This window comes from Lepidochelys kempii, chromosome 2 (genome assembly GCF_965140285.1).
Source record: "Lepidochelys kempii isolate rLepKem1 chromosome 2, rLepKem1.hap1, whole genome shotgun sequence".
Lineage (NCBI taxonomy): Eukaryota > Metazoa > Chordata > Testudines > Cheloniidae > Lepidochelys > Lepidochelys kempii.
In genome coordinates, this window is record NC_136381.1 from 52,423,539 (window position 1) to 52,437,501 (window position 13,963).

General features: G+C 43.4%; 1 protein-coding gene across 4 annotated transcripts in view; it reads left to right on the plus strand.

Annotated features, from left to right (window-relative positions):
- The first annotated feature begins 3,697 nt into the window (after window positions 1–3,697).
- The window catches only part of ZNF704 (zinc finger protein 704), a 153,175-nt gene continuing 142,909 nt past the window's right edge, over window positions 3,698–13,963 (plus strand). For all 4 annotated transcript variants that reach the window (XR_012157153.1, XR_012157154.1, XM_073330740.1 and 1 more), the window contains exon 1: window positions 3,698–4,413. Coding sequence is in view for 2 of the 4 variants with exons in the window: in XM_073330740.1 (XP_073186841.1) it covers window positions 4,141–4,413 (273 nt within the window). In the remaining 2 variants the exon portion in view is untranslated. The remainder of the gene's footprint in view (window positions 4,414–13,963) is intronic.

The following is a 13,963-nucleotide window of genomic DNA, read 5'->3' on the forward strand; positions in this document are numbered from 1 at the left end:
AACTAGATTGCAATAAATGGTAAGGTAATGTCGAGATCACGAGACACCTGATTGTAACATCATGGAATGTCCTGTCCTGACCACAGGGTACATGTTGTATGTAGGTTCTAATGAGCATAAGAAGAACTAAGAACAACCTTGGAAAACTGGGACACCCCAATATCCATGAAATATACAAGCACAGATAAGGAAAAGAGGTTTGAAACCCTCATGCATATGCATAAGGTGTTATGTATGCTCAGAACAACAAGATAAGAGATTCCCTAGTTGGGTAAAAGTGGGAAGACTCAAGGGTTGAGCCCAAGAATTGACCTCACAGAAAACACTAGCAGGAACCATCCCTCTATTGATGATTATCTATTGAGAGGTCCATTGGGTCCTCGAATATTTTTCAGGATGTGAGTTTGATTACAGTCTTAGTTATTGTGTAGGATTTCTATATGCATGGGTAACTGTAACCTTACTTATTGATTTAAAAAAACCTTGTAGTGCAGATAAAACTTTGTACTTGTGATTATGTCTGTGGTCACTATCCTTCGACTTTGAGTGCTCCTAGAGTCTCCAAATTTGAGAAAAACACCGGAAGTAATTTTCATTCAGTTGTGCTTGAAACTGTAGCAGTAGGATCTAAACTCATGGTAGTTGAATACAAAATTACTACATTCAATTTAAATAAAAAAGGCTATAATAGTGAAAATTACCTACAGCTTATCCTTGACAGGTTCTCAGAAGCAACTAAACAGTTTGGACTCACTGTCAACCTGGAAAAAACTGAAGTCCTCTTCCAATCAGCTCCCTGAGCCAAATATAATCATTGATGGTCCAAAATTAAAGAATGACAATCAATTTGCATACTTTGGCAGTGTCAACTCAAGTGATGGTTCTACAGATCAAGAAATATCAAAACAGAATTCAAAAGGCAAGTCAGGCTTTAGGAAGGCTTAGGACACTCAAGCAACATACCATCAAACTCTCAACAAAACTGATGATATATAATGCAGCAGTGATAGCATCCCTTTTATATGGGATACGAAATATGAACAGTTTACTGCAGCCACATCAAGCAACCTGAAAATTTTCACATGGGCTGTCTTTGCTCTCTTCTGAGGGTCTACTGACAAGACAAAGAGTCAAACATTAACATCCTTGAAAGAGCAAAAACAACCAACACTGAGGCGATGACTATCAAAGCTCAGCTTAGATGGACAGATCATATTATGACAGACTCCTGAAAGTATCCTCTATGTCTAGCAGAAACTTAGAAAATACAGGAATGGTGATCAGTGTAAATGCTTCAAAGACACCTGTAAGCAAAATCTCACCTCATGGAACATAAATATTGATAACTTTGAAGACATAACTAAGGACAGACCTGAATGGAGAGCAACACTTTGAGAGAGACAGACATGTAAAACTGATTGGAAAAAAGGGTCAAACTTAATGCCGAGCCTTCAGCAGCCTTCAGCCTACACATTCCTATGTGACATCTGTTTGCAACCTTGCTCCTCACAGATTAGCCTATGGAGCCACAAAAGATGTTGTGACATCATTGTTGGATACGACAGACAGCCATACTGTGGATTTAAGGTATTATGGAAGATCAGAAATTAGATTTGTGATATTCAAATCAGGGCTGTCAAACAATTAAAAAATTAATCATGATTAAACATGAGATTAAATAAATAATTATGATTCATTGCAGTTTTAATCACACTGTTAAACAATAACAGAATATCATTTATTTAAACATTTTAGATGTTTTCTACATTTTCAAATATATTCATTTCAATTACAACACAGAATACAAAGTGTACACTGATCACTTTATATTATTTTTATCACAAATATTTGCACTGTAAAAAAAAATACAAGAAATGGTATTTTTCAATTCACCTCATGCAATTACCATAGTGCAATCTCTTTATCATGAAAGTGCAATTTACAAATGCAGATTTATTTTTTTACATAGCTACATTCAAAAATAAACCAATGTAAAATTTTAGAGCCTACAAGTCCCATTCAGCCAATCACTAAGGCAAACAAGTTTGTTTACATTTAGAGGAGATAATGTTGCCTGCTTCTTATTTAGAATGTTGCCTGAAAGTGAGAACAGGTGTTTACATGGCACTGTTGTAGCACTGTAAAGTATTTACATTGTCAGCTATGCTAAACATTTGTGTGCCCCTTCATGTTTTGACCCACCATTTCCTGAGCACTGTAGGAAAACATCCAAAAATATTTATAATACATTTAAATTGGTATTCTATTATTGTTTAATAGTGGGTGATTAATTTAAGTCGAGCTAATTTGTTTTGAGTTAATTGCTTGAGTTAACGGTGATTGATAGCCCTAATTCAAATACATGAATGTACTGTATATATGGATTCACTCTGTCTTTAACCTTTCAAGGCTTTTAGGCCTTAGGCATGATGGAACCCACATTTAAAGCAAAACTTAAACCTGTCTTTGGACTTCATTTACGCTGTCCATTTTGCCTTCCAATGTATGTGGTTAGAAGTGAAAAGAGGAGGGATTTACTTTTTGTCTCTTTTGCAAAATCAGGATTGAGCCACTAAACGCAACAGAGGTAAGAAGCTAGATAATCGTATGTATGTCAGAAGGTATGAGAGAACTGCACATCTAATCAATGATGACTATTGTCAAACTTGTCAATCCCCAACTGAGCAAATTTTTGCCAGTGTATCTGGCAGTATCACAGTCTTATTGCTGTGTTTTGTTAAGCATGTGGTAAAGCAATAAAACAGCATTGCATTATAGTTGGTAAAAGAGGGTGAAGCTACAGCAAAATGAGTCTTTCAAGTGCTTGCAGTACTTACTTCAAGACGTTTTGGAAAATATATTGAATAAGAACTAGGTATAGGAGAATTGGCGATGGTCAGTCTATTCACAGATCCTATCACAAGTACAAGAATGCTTTAGAGAAAGATGTAAATCCCCACCTACCCAGAAGCAGGAGGTAGAGAGAGAAAAGAAAGTTACTTGTATTAACAGCACAGCACGTTAATACATTTAAAAATGAAGTGGGAGGGGGGCGGGGGAACGACAGCAGAGGTGAGGATGCTAATAGCTGCCATAGTCCTGTAACACTGGTTAGAACTCCAATTCTTTAGAACAAGTGTGCAAAGCCAAGGGCTATCCTCTCAAACTGTTGGTAGCTCTGATTCAGGGAGTCCTTTTAAAAATAACAAAGTATCCTGCTCTGGAAAGATTGTGGTTTATCAATGAAAGTGCTATATCTGTGTAATATAGGCTGTATCGTCTACTAGAACAATATTCTATGCACAGGGGGGTGGATTTGAAAAAAACAAATTTATTGGAGCACCATCTCTAACTCCTGTGATCCTGTATACATGGAGACACACGTTGCTGTATAATAGTTAACGGATTCGGAATTCCTTATTTCTGTTGTAAATAACATATGGGACACTTTGGGACTCAGATGAATGATGCCCCTCGCAATGAGGTTAGGTTGAGAAGGTGTAACTGCCGGATAATGATTGTTTTCAAAATGACTGTTTGGTTTTGATTAATGGTGGGAATCTACTAATCCTAAGTGTTTATAAGAGCTTATTTAAATGACCGCATCCCTCAAGTGTCATCACGGGGCCAGTCATGTGGCAAATGTTAAGCACCGCTAATCGTCTCGCCCTGGCTCCCTTTCTCAAGCAGCAGCAGCGAGCCTTTCCTCCCGCCCCGGGAGAGGCGTGGTGGTGACAGCGCTGGAGCATGGCCATTGCTCTCCTGCGAAGCGCCCGGCTGAGCTCACGGTGAGCGGGAGGAATCCAGTCCGGGTTTTGGGGCAGGGGACGAGCGGGCTGCCTGCAAGGAGAGGCGAGTAAAGCAGGAACGCACCGCTGCCGACCGCTGGGGCAGAGCAGAGGGGACGGGCAGGGCAGGGCAGGCCCGCGCCGAGGTGGGGAAGCCCCGCGGGACTGGGGAGTCAGTGCCCCCCGCCCCCGAGCCGATTGCACCCGCCTGTCCCATGGCTGCAGCGCGCCCATTGCGCCGCCCCGCTGCCCCCTCCAGCCGCTGTGTCCCGCTGTGAGCGCCGCCGGGTGTCTATGAGTGGCCGGCGCGGGGCCGCCGCCCTGAGCTGAGGCGCGCCCCGGGCTCCGTATCATGCAGGCGCGGCGCTTGGCCAAGCGATCCAGCCTGGGCAGCCGGCGGCGAAGCGTGCCGCTGGCAGCGCCCGCCCCGGACGGGGGCCGGGTCCCCAAGCCCGAGAGCGGCTGCTGGAGGCCGCCCCGCCGAGAGGGCTCTGCCGCGGCGCTGGAGGAGGAGGAGGACGAGGACGTGGTGGTGGAGGTGGAGGAGGAGGAGGAGGATGAAGAGGAAGGCGGCTTGGGGAGCCCGCCCGCGCCGCTGCCCATCCCCGCCAAGGGAAGCCTGAAGGTGCGTCCCGGGCCGGGGGGCTGGAGTCCCGCCGGCCCCCTCCCACTTAGGGAGGGTCGTGAGGGCCCTGCCCTGGCCTCCCTCTGCCCCTGGTCCCGTGGGAGGCGTTGGCGAGGTGTCCCGCTCCCGCTCCGGGGTGTCGCTGCAGGCGGGGCGGGGCGGCCGCTCCCTAGTCCGGAGCGAGAAGCTGCGCGCGGGGGCGGGCTGCCCCCCTCTCTGGGATGCGGCCTGGCGGTGTGCGTCATGGGTGCTGCCCCCCGGGTGCTGCCCCCTGCCCGTGGTGGGGTGACGGAGCAGGTCGTGGTTTGGGAGAACTGGCGTGTTGGGGGCAGCACCCGTGACCCCACCGCACCTGGGGGGGAGGGGGGTGAAGATGGGGAGCGTGCTGTGAGTGCCACCATCTTCTCTGGGGTTGGGCATGGGTGATAGGGGAGGGGCAGAGGTGCTGCCCTTCTAAGGCTGGAGGAGGGGAGCCTTGGGGGTGAGGGTTATGGGTGCACTTCAGGACTGGGTGCACCACCCCCTCAGTGCCCCAAGCTGTCTCTTTCTCCAGGGTGAGGCATGGGGGGGCGGGGGGATGTGGTGGGTGCTGCTCCATTCTCTGGTGTGGGTGTATGGGTTGTGGATGCCACCCTGTTCTCCAGGCTTGGGCTCAGAGATGGGCATTGTGTCTGCTGCCCCTTCCTCTGGGTGAGAGGTGGTCTTTTAGCTTAAAAATGCTATTGAAAACTGCAGTAATACACAGAAAGATATAAACTAGAGAATCTCAACATGTAAAATAATCCATTGTTTAGCTACAAGGAGCTATATTGTTGGCTTACTGCTGTTCCTTAGCTCACTGAAACAGGAGGGGTAAGTCATGGGTGTAGCAAATGAGGAGCTGTTTTGTTGTTTATAACATTAACAGCTGTGATCCCCTTTTAAATCTGATTCTGTACTCAACAAGTATTGAAAGTAGTGTGAGCTTTACTTTACTAGTGCTCAGCGTGGTAAACAACAAAAAGAAGCGGGGTTGTTTTTGTTTTTTTGTTAACCGTATAATTTTACGGGGGATTGTTGGTTTCTGAAACAGTGGGTACAGCCATTTTTCTGAAGTAGGAATTAGCATTTTATCAGGGATTTGGGAAAAGCAATCAAAGTCATGGGAATCTTACAATTAAAACGGATGTGGTGATGTCTTCTAACATTTTAGGTGGTTTAGAATACAAAAAAACCCCACAAATATTCCCCTTCTTAAATGTATGTTCTCAAGATTTATGGTCAGATGATGTTGAGGGATTTGTAACTTAATTTTGACCATCACTTTAGATTTTTCAGGAGTAAAGCTGGACATATGAGTGCCCATGTGTCACATGAGACACAATTGCCAAGAAGTGCTAGGATATGAGGGTTACAGGTAGCTCTGGTAAGCTGCATTAAATGGGTGATTTTAAAAAAAATGTTTAATTTCCATATTAATTGAATATTAAGATTTACTCAATGCCTACACAAGAGGTTTTCGTGGGGTGCTCAGAGGAGTGTTCAGGGAGGTGAGCGGCAATGACAGTCCTGCGTGGGGGGGCTCGGGGAGGGAGTGCCACCTCCACCTCCTGACTTACCTCAGCAGGCCACACAGCCTGTGGGTCAGTGTCAATGCCTCCATGCCCAGTTCTCGCTCCATCCCCAGAGACTGTCGCACATACCTTCTCCCACCCTGAAAACCCAAGGCGAGAGGGACAGGTATTGAGGGAGGGCACACCCAAAAATTGTACCTCAAAGAGGGGAACTCGGCTCAAAAAGTTTGAAAACCGCTGGCCTAGGCCCTGTGTGGAGGCTTGATTCAAAGTCAATGTGATTATCTCCATTGAGTTCAGTGTGCTCGGGATCAAGACTTGTCTGAGCGTTTTAGAAATGCCTGTAGGCCCTGAACCTGCAAAGGTTTATGCACTTGCCTAACTTTACTAGCATGAGTAGCTCTATTGATTTCAATGAGACAACTCATGGTAAATAATAATAGTAATGGTAGTAAAGTGAAGCATATTGCATAAAGTAAGTCTTTGCAGGATCGGGGACACAGGTAGGTAGAGATGTTGTGGGACATTTATATTGAAGCCAGATAATTATATACACTTTTTTTTTTTAGTTTTAACTATTCTATTTAATGATTTTCTAACAACGAGGAAAAAATATGAAAACCTTATAGAACTTGTGAAAGGTGCCAGGTTGATATTAGTCCTTTGCATATCCACAGAAAAAAGCAAAACAAAAGCATCAACAATGCATGATACCTCTGCGCTATTAAAGTGTTTCAGTCCTTACTCAGAGGGATTGTTGTAGGAGTGTGAGGGTAAATCCAAGCAAGTTCAATCATTTGGCCTGTCTGCAGAGCCTTTTGCAAAGGTGTCAGTTGGAGTGATAGTTTTTGTGACACATCACTGTGATCTGGACTGAGACCACCAATCCATATTATTCAGGTTTCCAAGCAGTTGACACCTTGTAACTACTTAGTCACTACAGATCTATGTGACACTTGAACTGGTAATCTAGAGATGAAGGGCTCTGTGATCGATTACTAATCCCATGTATCACCCCGTTCCACTGAAGTTACAATTATTAAAGTCTTTGCGTGTGGCATGGAAAGTGAATCTTTTTAAAGCATATGATATGAGGCAAATTACATCTTGTATCACATCGGAGAAGGAAGCTAATGGGGAAAGTCTAAAGTGGAATACTGATAAAATTAAATATTATCTGGATTATATAGCTATAAATTGCATACAGTGTGGATTTCCTGAATATACTATTTGCCAACACAGAAAACATTCTTTTGAAAAGTGTGTTATGTGAATACATATGACAGTATTCAGATGTGAGGGTTTCTGTCTTGCATTGATTGTATGTATGTGCCTAATGTTCACTGACAAGCATGTGAGTCTTATAGATCAGATCACGGTAGTAATTTTGTTTTTTGATCAGATACTGTTCAATGTAGTTTACTTGGTCTAAAGTGTTATCTCTTTCACTAAATAGTGGCTTTCATTGAGTAGTAACATAGGTGTTGGTATATTAGAAGAGAGTATGCATAGTTGTCAAACTGCATTGTTTCAGTGTTTTATTCTTGACTAATTTCAGAGTAACAGCCATGTTAGTCTGTATTTGCAAAAAGATGTATGCATCCGATGAAGTGAGCTGTAGCTCACGAAAGCTTATGCTCAAATAAATTGGTTAGTCTCTAAGGTGCCACAAGTACTCCTTTCCTTTTATTCTTGATTAAGTATTATAAACAAAATATTGAGTTATAATTTAACATGTACAAGTATATAAGTGAGAATGCCCTTGTTTATAGACTGATAAACATATGCCCCCATGAATCAATTCTCAGGACTCTAATAAAATAATTTTAAAACATAACACATTAAAAATAATGAAACAGACAAAATGAAGCTCACTCTGACCCCGAAACCATAGGAGCAAATAGGCCTTGCATCATGCACTAAACGTCAGAAAATTTAGATTCTTGGCAAATACGTAGCCAAGGGCCTGTGACCAAAAACATTCTATCTCCTGTTCCCAGAACTCAGAACTGGGAACTCTTAGCAAAACTGACACCAGTTGATGTCAGCTATTGAGATGACGCATAATAGATGTTTCAGATGTAGTCAGGACCTAAATCATGATGGGCTTTATAAATAAAATTCAAAATCTGGAAACAGTGGTTTTCACTGCATTCCATGCAATGCGGGTGCAATGTGTACTGTCTCCAGAGAACACCATTCAGTAAGAGGGATGCAACATTCTCATTGTCTCTTGTAGGTATCTAAAATGTGTTTATCAACTTGATATTGAAGGATCAAAGAACTTTACATTAGCTGAAGATTCCAAGTGGTCTTCATTGAATGGTTTATGTGGAGTGAATTGCAATAGTCCAGTTTGTTGGCATGGGGGCTGCACTGGAGTTAGGGCTTGAAAAAATTATTTTATATCTAATTACCAATTCGTGAAAACTGCTTGTGCCACCATACCCCCAAAGCCATGCCCTCTCTAATATAAAGAAATAAAACTGTTGTATACTGTATTTACTGGTGACAACATCAATCAGCTTTCTATTTAACATATTTTAAAATGTGGAGGGAAAGAGGATGACAGAGACACTAAAGAGAAGTCAAGAAGTCATCTGCCACAATCTGTTATAGGAAAGAAAAAGTAGAGTGACGTCAGGGAGAGAAAATAGATAGAACATGCAAGCAAAGAAGCTATTGTAAGTACGGCTAGTGGAAAATAAGGGAAAAATTGACTACATTTGATTTTCATTAACGCTCATCTAAATATATTTGCTGACTAGTTTAAAGACCTTATTAAATATGAGTTGATGTATAGTGAAATTAATCAAATATCTATTTTTGAAGTTTTTTTTTTTTTAATGAGTCCCTTTTACCTTATCTCTTTTTAGCATGTGACTCATCATAGTATTTTCTTGTCTTCTGTTATGGTGGGAAGTGTTTGGCAAATAGGTTGGTCTTGCAGCATGTTCTGAAGATGGCTAAGCTTTGGCTCAGACTTTTTTCTCCTCCAGTAACTTACTCCAGTGTAGGGCACTCTTGACCACAGACACTTTATCTCCAGCTCTTATGAGCTTCATCCTGGGCCTCACTGCTGCATTTTCCCCAGAAGAGGTCCAAGACAGAGTCGCTGAGTTAGCTGGGACCTGACCTCATGATAGCCTTGGTTTTAATCTATAAGGATTTGTACCCTCCACCTCCTTTAAATGCCAAATCAAAGTACAGGTAGGATGTGTCCTCGTGAGGAAGTACACTGCCACAACATCCCACATAAACTGAAGCCTCTTTGTCATTTGCACCTTTAATCCCAGATATAATGAATGGCAATAGTCCAGTCTGGAGGTGAAAAATGCATGGGTCACTGTGGCCAGATCTTGCCTAAGAGGAAAGAATTGGAGGTGGAAGAAAGCCTTGGGGGGATGGCACTTTATGCCACCTGGAACCTAGAAGAGGCATGAGGGTTGTATGTGGTGGAAGAGAGAGATGGAGACTAAGGGAATAAAGGGGGATAGTGAAGTGACCTTTTCAGAACCTTAAAGATCTTGTTTAGTGAAGTTTCCAGGGTCTTGTGTTATCAGAACTAGTTTATCCATGTGCATATGAGAACAATAAATACCAAGTTGCTGATTGTATAACTTCAGTTTGTCTATGAAACTGTTCTTCTGTGACACAGCTGAAAATTCATCTTCAGCTATAATAGCAGCCATTTGAAATTAGTCTGAAATTAATATATTGGAGTTGTCTCTAGTATTGAATATCTAGAAGCGCAGACTAATTTTTACTGTGTCCATCTAATCTGTGTGAAATCCTCTTGAATCCCTGTGCATCGCGCAGTAAGTTAGAGTAATTGTTAGGGGCTGTGGTGTTGTGGCCTGTGCTGGCTACATTAAATCCCAAGGGATCATAAATAATAGAGTATGTGTATTGAGGCTGCACTCTTCATATGATAAGATTATATCAATACCATACAGTTTTTATGAACAGAGAATTGGAAGGAGGACTGGCTGGTGAGAATTCCCTTGGTGAGTAGGAATACTAAAGGACATGTTCATCCCTCAGATACATATACATTACTCTCGTACATACATAAAGCCAATGATCAGAGGGGTAGCCGTGTTGGTCTGGATCTGTAAAAGCGGCAAAGAGTCCTATGGCACCTTATAGACTAACAGACTTATTGGAGCATAAGCTTTCGTGGGTGAATACCCTCTTTGTCAGATCCAACATGTCTGTTAGTCTATAAGGTGCCACAGGACTCTTTGCCAATAAAGCAAATGGGAGGTCACTGGGCCTAAGGTTAGAATTTAGTCCTAAATGTTCATCAAAGAACAGAATTTCATGGATCTCAATTTCATTTCATTTTGCTAATGAGCAGGTTAGCTTGCATAGGCTGGCTCATATGTCAGCTCTGAAGTTTACTGCTACTTTCTGCTTAGTTTTGTAACTGAATATTTTAGCTACTATCTGGTAGGGGTTGAACATTGAACAGTTTGGAAACATTCACTGCAGCAGTTTGGAAAAGAAGCCTTATGCATGGATTGGCTAGAATGATTTGTACGTCATAGGCATTCCTGATTAGTAGAGATGGGTGAACCATGTTGCATTCAAAGGGTTACAGATCTCCACCTTATTTTTATAGGGTTGTAAAACTAGTTAGTTTTTGAGTCTTTTCCCCAATAATTTCATGTTGTGTGCATATATGTATTTAGAAGATTCAAAATAAAATAATGAGCTATAAAACCCATTTCATATTGATTTTACAAGACAGTGCTTTCAAGGGGTTACATTCAGAAATCTTTCCACATATAAAAGTCCTCCCCCACTTGCTTCCGCCAGCCAAATTAGCATTTCCAACTCCAACATCTCCCACAGCCATCCCCCACCCCCATTTGTCCCCAAGAAAGGCCTAGAAAAACAGGTGAGGCGTGCAGTGGGTCTTGAGGCTAAAATTTGTCTTCTGGAGGAAGACAGGAAGCAGAATCCAAAACTGAGGACCCCTTGCTGAGAGTGCTTTGCTGCCAGCTTCTTGCAGTTGTACATGGAGCGGGCTGTGAGTCTGAGCACTTACTATGCCCTCAGCTGTCACAGTAATGCACACTTTTTTAACTAAAGAGAAGCCTATGTTAATATATTGAAGATAGAAGAGCCCCCAAACGTAGGCTGGCACCCTGTATTTTTGTTGGAGTTGTGTGAGGGGTGTGTGTGTAAGGGTTGTTTTTTTTCTTTCAGTAGCATTTCTCTCTCTTTCCCTCTGTTCCTTCTTTCGCAGTCTTTCTAAAGCACCACAGGAATTCAATACTTTTTGTAGTAAATCAGGCCTAGATGGGTTGATGTAAGTCCCCTTGCGTCGAACTGTGTGTGCATGTGTCTATGTTCAGATTTGTCTCCAGCCAACATAAGGGCCCTGTTACAGTGATGCAGTAAAACCACCTCCCAGAATGGCATGGATCTATGGTCAACCTGCTGAGGTCGAGTCTGTGTGAGTGAAGATGCTCCATGACCTCCGTCAACCCTAACGGTCCTCCAGCAGCTGTCCCACAATGCCCCATTCCATGCGACCATGATGGCTCTGGTCACAAGTGTAAACTCCATTGGCCAGGGGTCACAGAGACTGGAAACCACACCTGTTCCCCTCCAAACCTCAGCCTGTTTTTGAAATGCCAAGCTTGGTGAGCACGCCTAGCTGCTCACCCTTCTTATGAGCAACTGTCCAACCAACTGTGCTGGCTCCATGCACTAGATGCGCTCCTGCATGGAGTAGACAGGGGTTATTAGATCTCCTGGGCCTGTGGGGAGAAGAAGCAGTGCAGGCACAGCTATGGAGCAGCTGTAGAAATGTGTCGATCTACGAACAGACTGCATGGGGAATGGAGGCAAAGGGATATGTTAGGGATCAGCAGCCTTGCCACGTGAAAGCAAAGGAACTCGGTTATGTGTCCCACAAGACCTGGGAGGCCAACAATCAATCTGGTGCTGAGCTGCAAACCTGCTGCTTTTACAATGAGCTTTATGCCATGCTTGGCGGAGATCCCACTAGCACCCTGCAGGTCATTGTGGATACCTCGAAGGAGCCAGAGAATCCTGCTGTGCACAGTGAGCAGAGGGGAGCTGATGATTCCAGCCACGCTGAGAGCCAGGAGCTGTTTGAGATTCTGCCACAGTCTAGCCAGTCCTGCAAGGGAGCGCAGATGAGCCTGCTGAAGGGAAAGGCAACGCGAGTAAGTGTGCAAATGCATTTTTGCTTATAATGTCTAAATTTAAAGATGGTGCCGAGCCCATCCCCAAGTTAGTAAGACACAGGTATCAACTCATATGAGAAGAGGTAGAGGTACAACAAACAGAGGTAGAGTTGGTTTCTGCTTTTCCCTAGTAGGCGGGAGTGTGGGAGAGCCTGCGGAGCACTTTGTTTATGTACATAGGGTCCTTTTATCCTCCTGAAAGAGACCCTGCAATTTTCTCCTAAAGGTTTCTATGGATGGCTACCTTATATCTTCCTCCATGGAAGGACATTTTCCCATGCCATTCTGAGTTTGGCTGGCACCATTGCAGTAAACAAGCTAGCGGCATATGGGTCTGGATGGCTTCGGGATACCAGCAGCAGCTCTGTTCTCTGTGCCTTTGTTAACCTCAGAAGTGAGATATCAGCTGAAGCTGCAACCACTTGTGCAAAATAATACCAGTACTCGGTGCTATTGCCCAATACTAATACACATGGAATAGGGACTGAAATTGTATTGTTTTATGCAACAGAAAAGCGTCTCCCGAGCAGGCCACACACACCATAGCTGGGGCTGGAGAGCAGTGGGAGCCAAGGCACTCCAAAGCCGAAGTGAGAATAAGCATTTTTTATTAAGTGTTTATAGGAACAAGGGAACTGAGTTTTGAAACTCATCTTTCCCTTTCCATTGTGACTGTGAAACCAGTGGCACATCTCTCTGTCTTTATCAGTAGCTTCTGGCATGAAAACCTTGAGTGGTGCTTCCTCTATGCAGAACGTCTGGCCCTGAGGAGAAGGAGAAAGAAGAGGAGTAGGGAGGACATGTTCTGTGAGATCCTGCAAGCCAGTGTTCCATCAGACCATGATCCAGAGGCTTTGAGGGCCAATATGACTGACAGCATGGAGAAGGAAATAGGACAGGAGAAAATCCCAGCAGGAAAAGGAAGGGGGAAATGCACGAGGACATAATGGCTCTTCTGCGGCTGGAAACCCAAATGTTGCACATCCTGATTGACCTACAGGCCCCAAAATCCCAGACTCCCCTCCCTTTGCAGAACTCCATGGTCACTACTTCCTACTCCCCCAACATTCCATGTAGCATCATGTGCCACATCCTTACTCTTAGCACTCCACACAAGGGGACAGCAAGAAAAACCACAGCATCACATACACTCACCTGTGAGAACTGCCAGTGGCATACATGTAACCACAGTGGACTACATCTGTGCACCAAAATGGACAGAAATGTTTACTTCTCTTCCAATTTTAAAGTTCCACTCTGCTAATGTATGTTAAAAGTTTGTATTGCATTGTTTTTCTGCACTGTTTTTCCTACTCATAAAGTTCTATTTTTTTGAGAATCAAATTATTTTTTAGTTCACAACACATAATGCAGAATGCATAGTGGTACTCAAAGCACACATATTTGTAAATGTACTGCAAGCACTACACAGTTCTTAGCAGTGCCCAGAGTTCCAGATCTGGAGAACTGTCTAGCACAGAATGCTACTGTGGCTAACTGTTAAAGTGCTGTGAAATTATACAGGACACAATAGGCAGCTATAACCCTTGGGTTATTTTTCTTGCTGAGATCCAATCAAGTGAGTAAACACTGCCAGCCTCCCTTCAATTTACCAATAGCACATTCAGCTCTCATTCTGCACCTGCTGAGTTAGTCACCTTGATCAATTGGTCCTTCAGCTTTCATATAGATTGCGCCAATCACAACATGTCTTCCATTCTTCTTGTATCCTGGCCTTCCTTCTCCATGTTCAGCCATGTCTTTTCATGATAA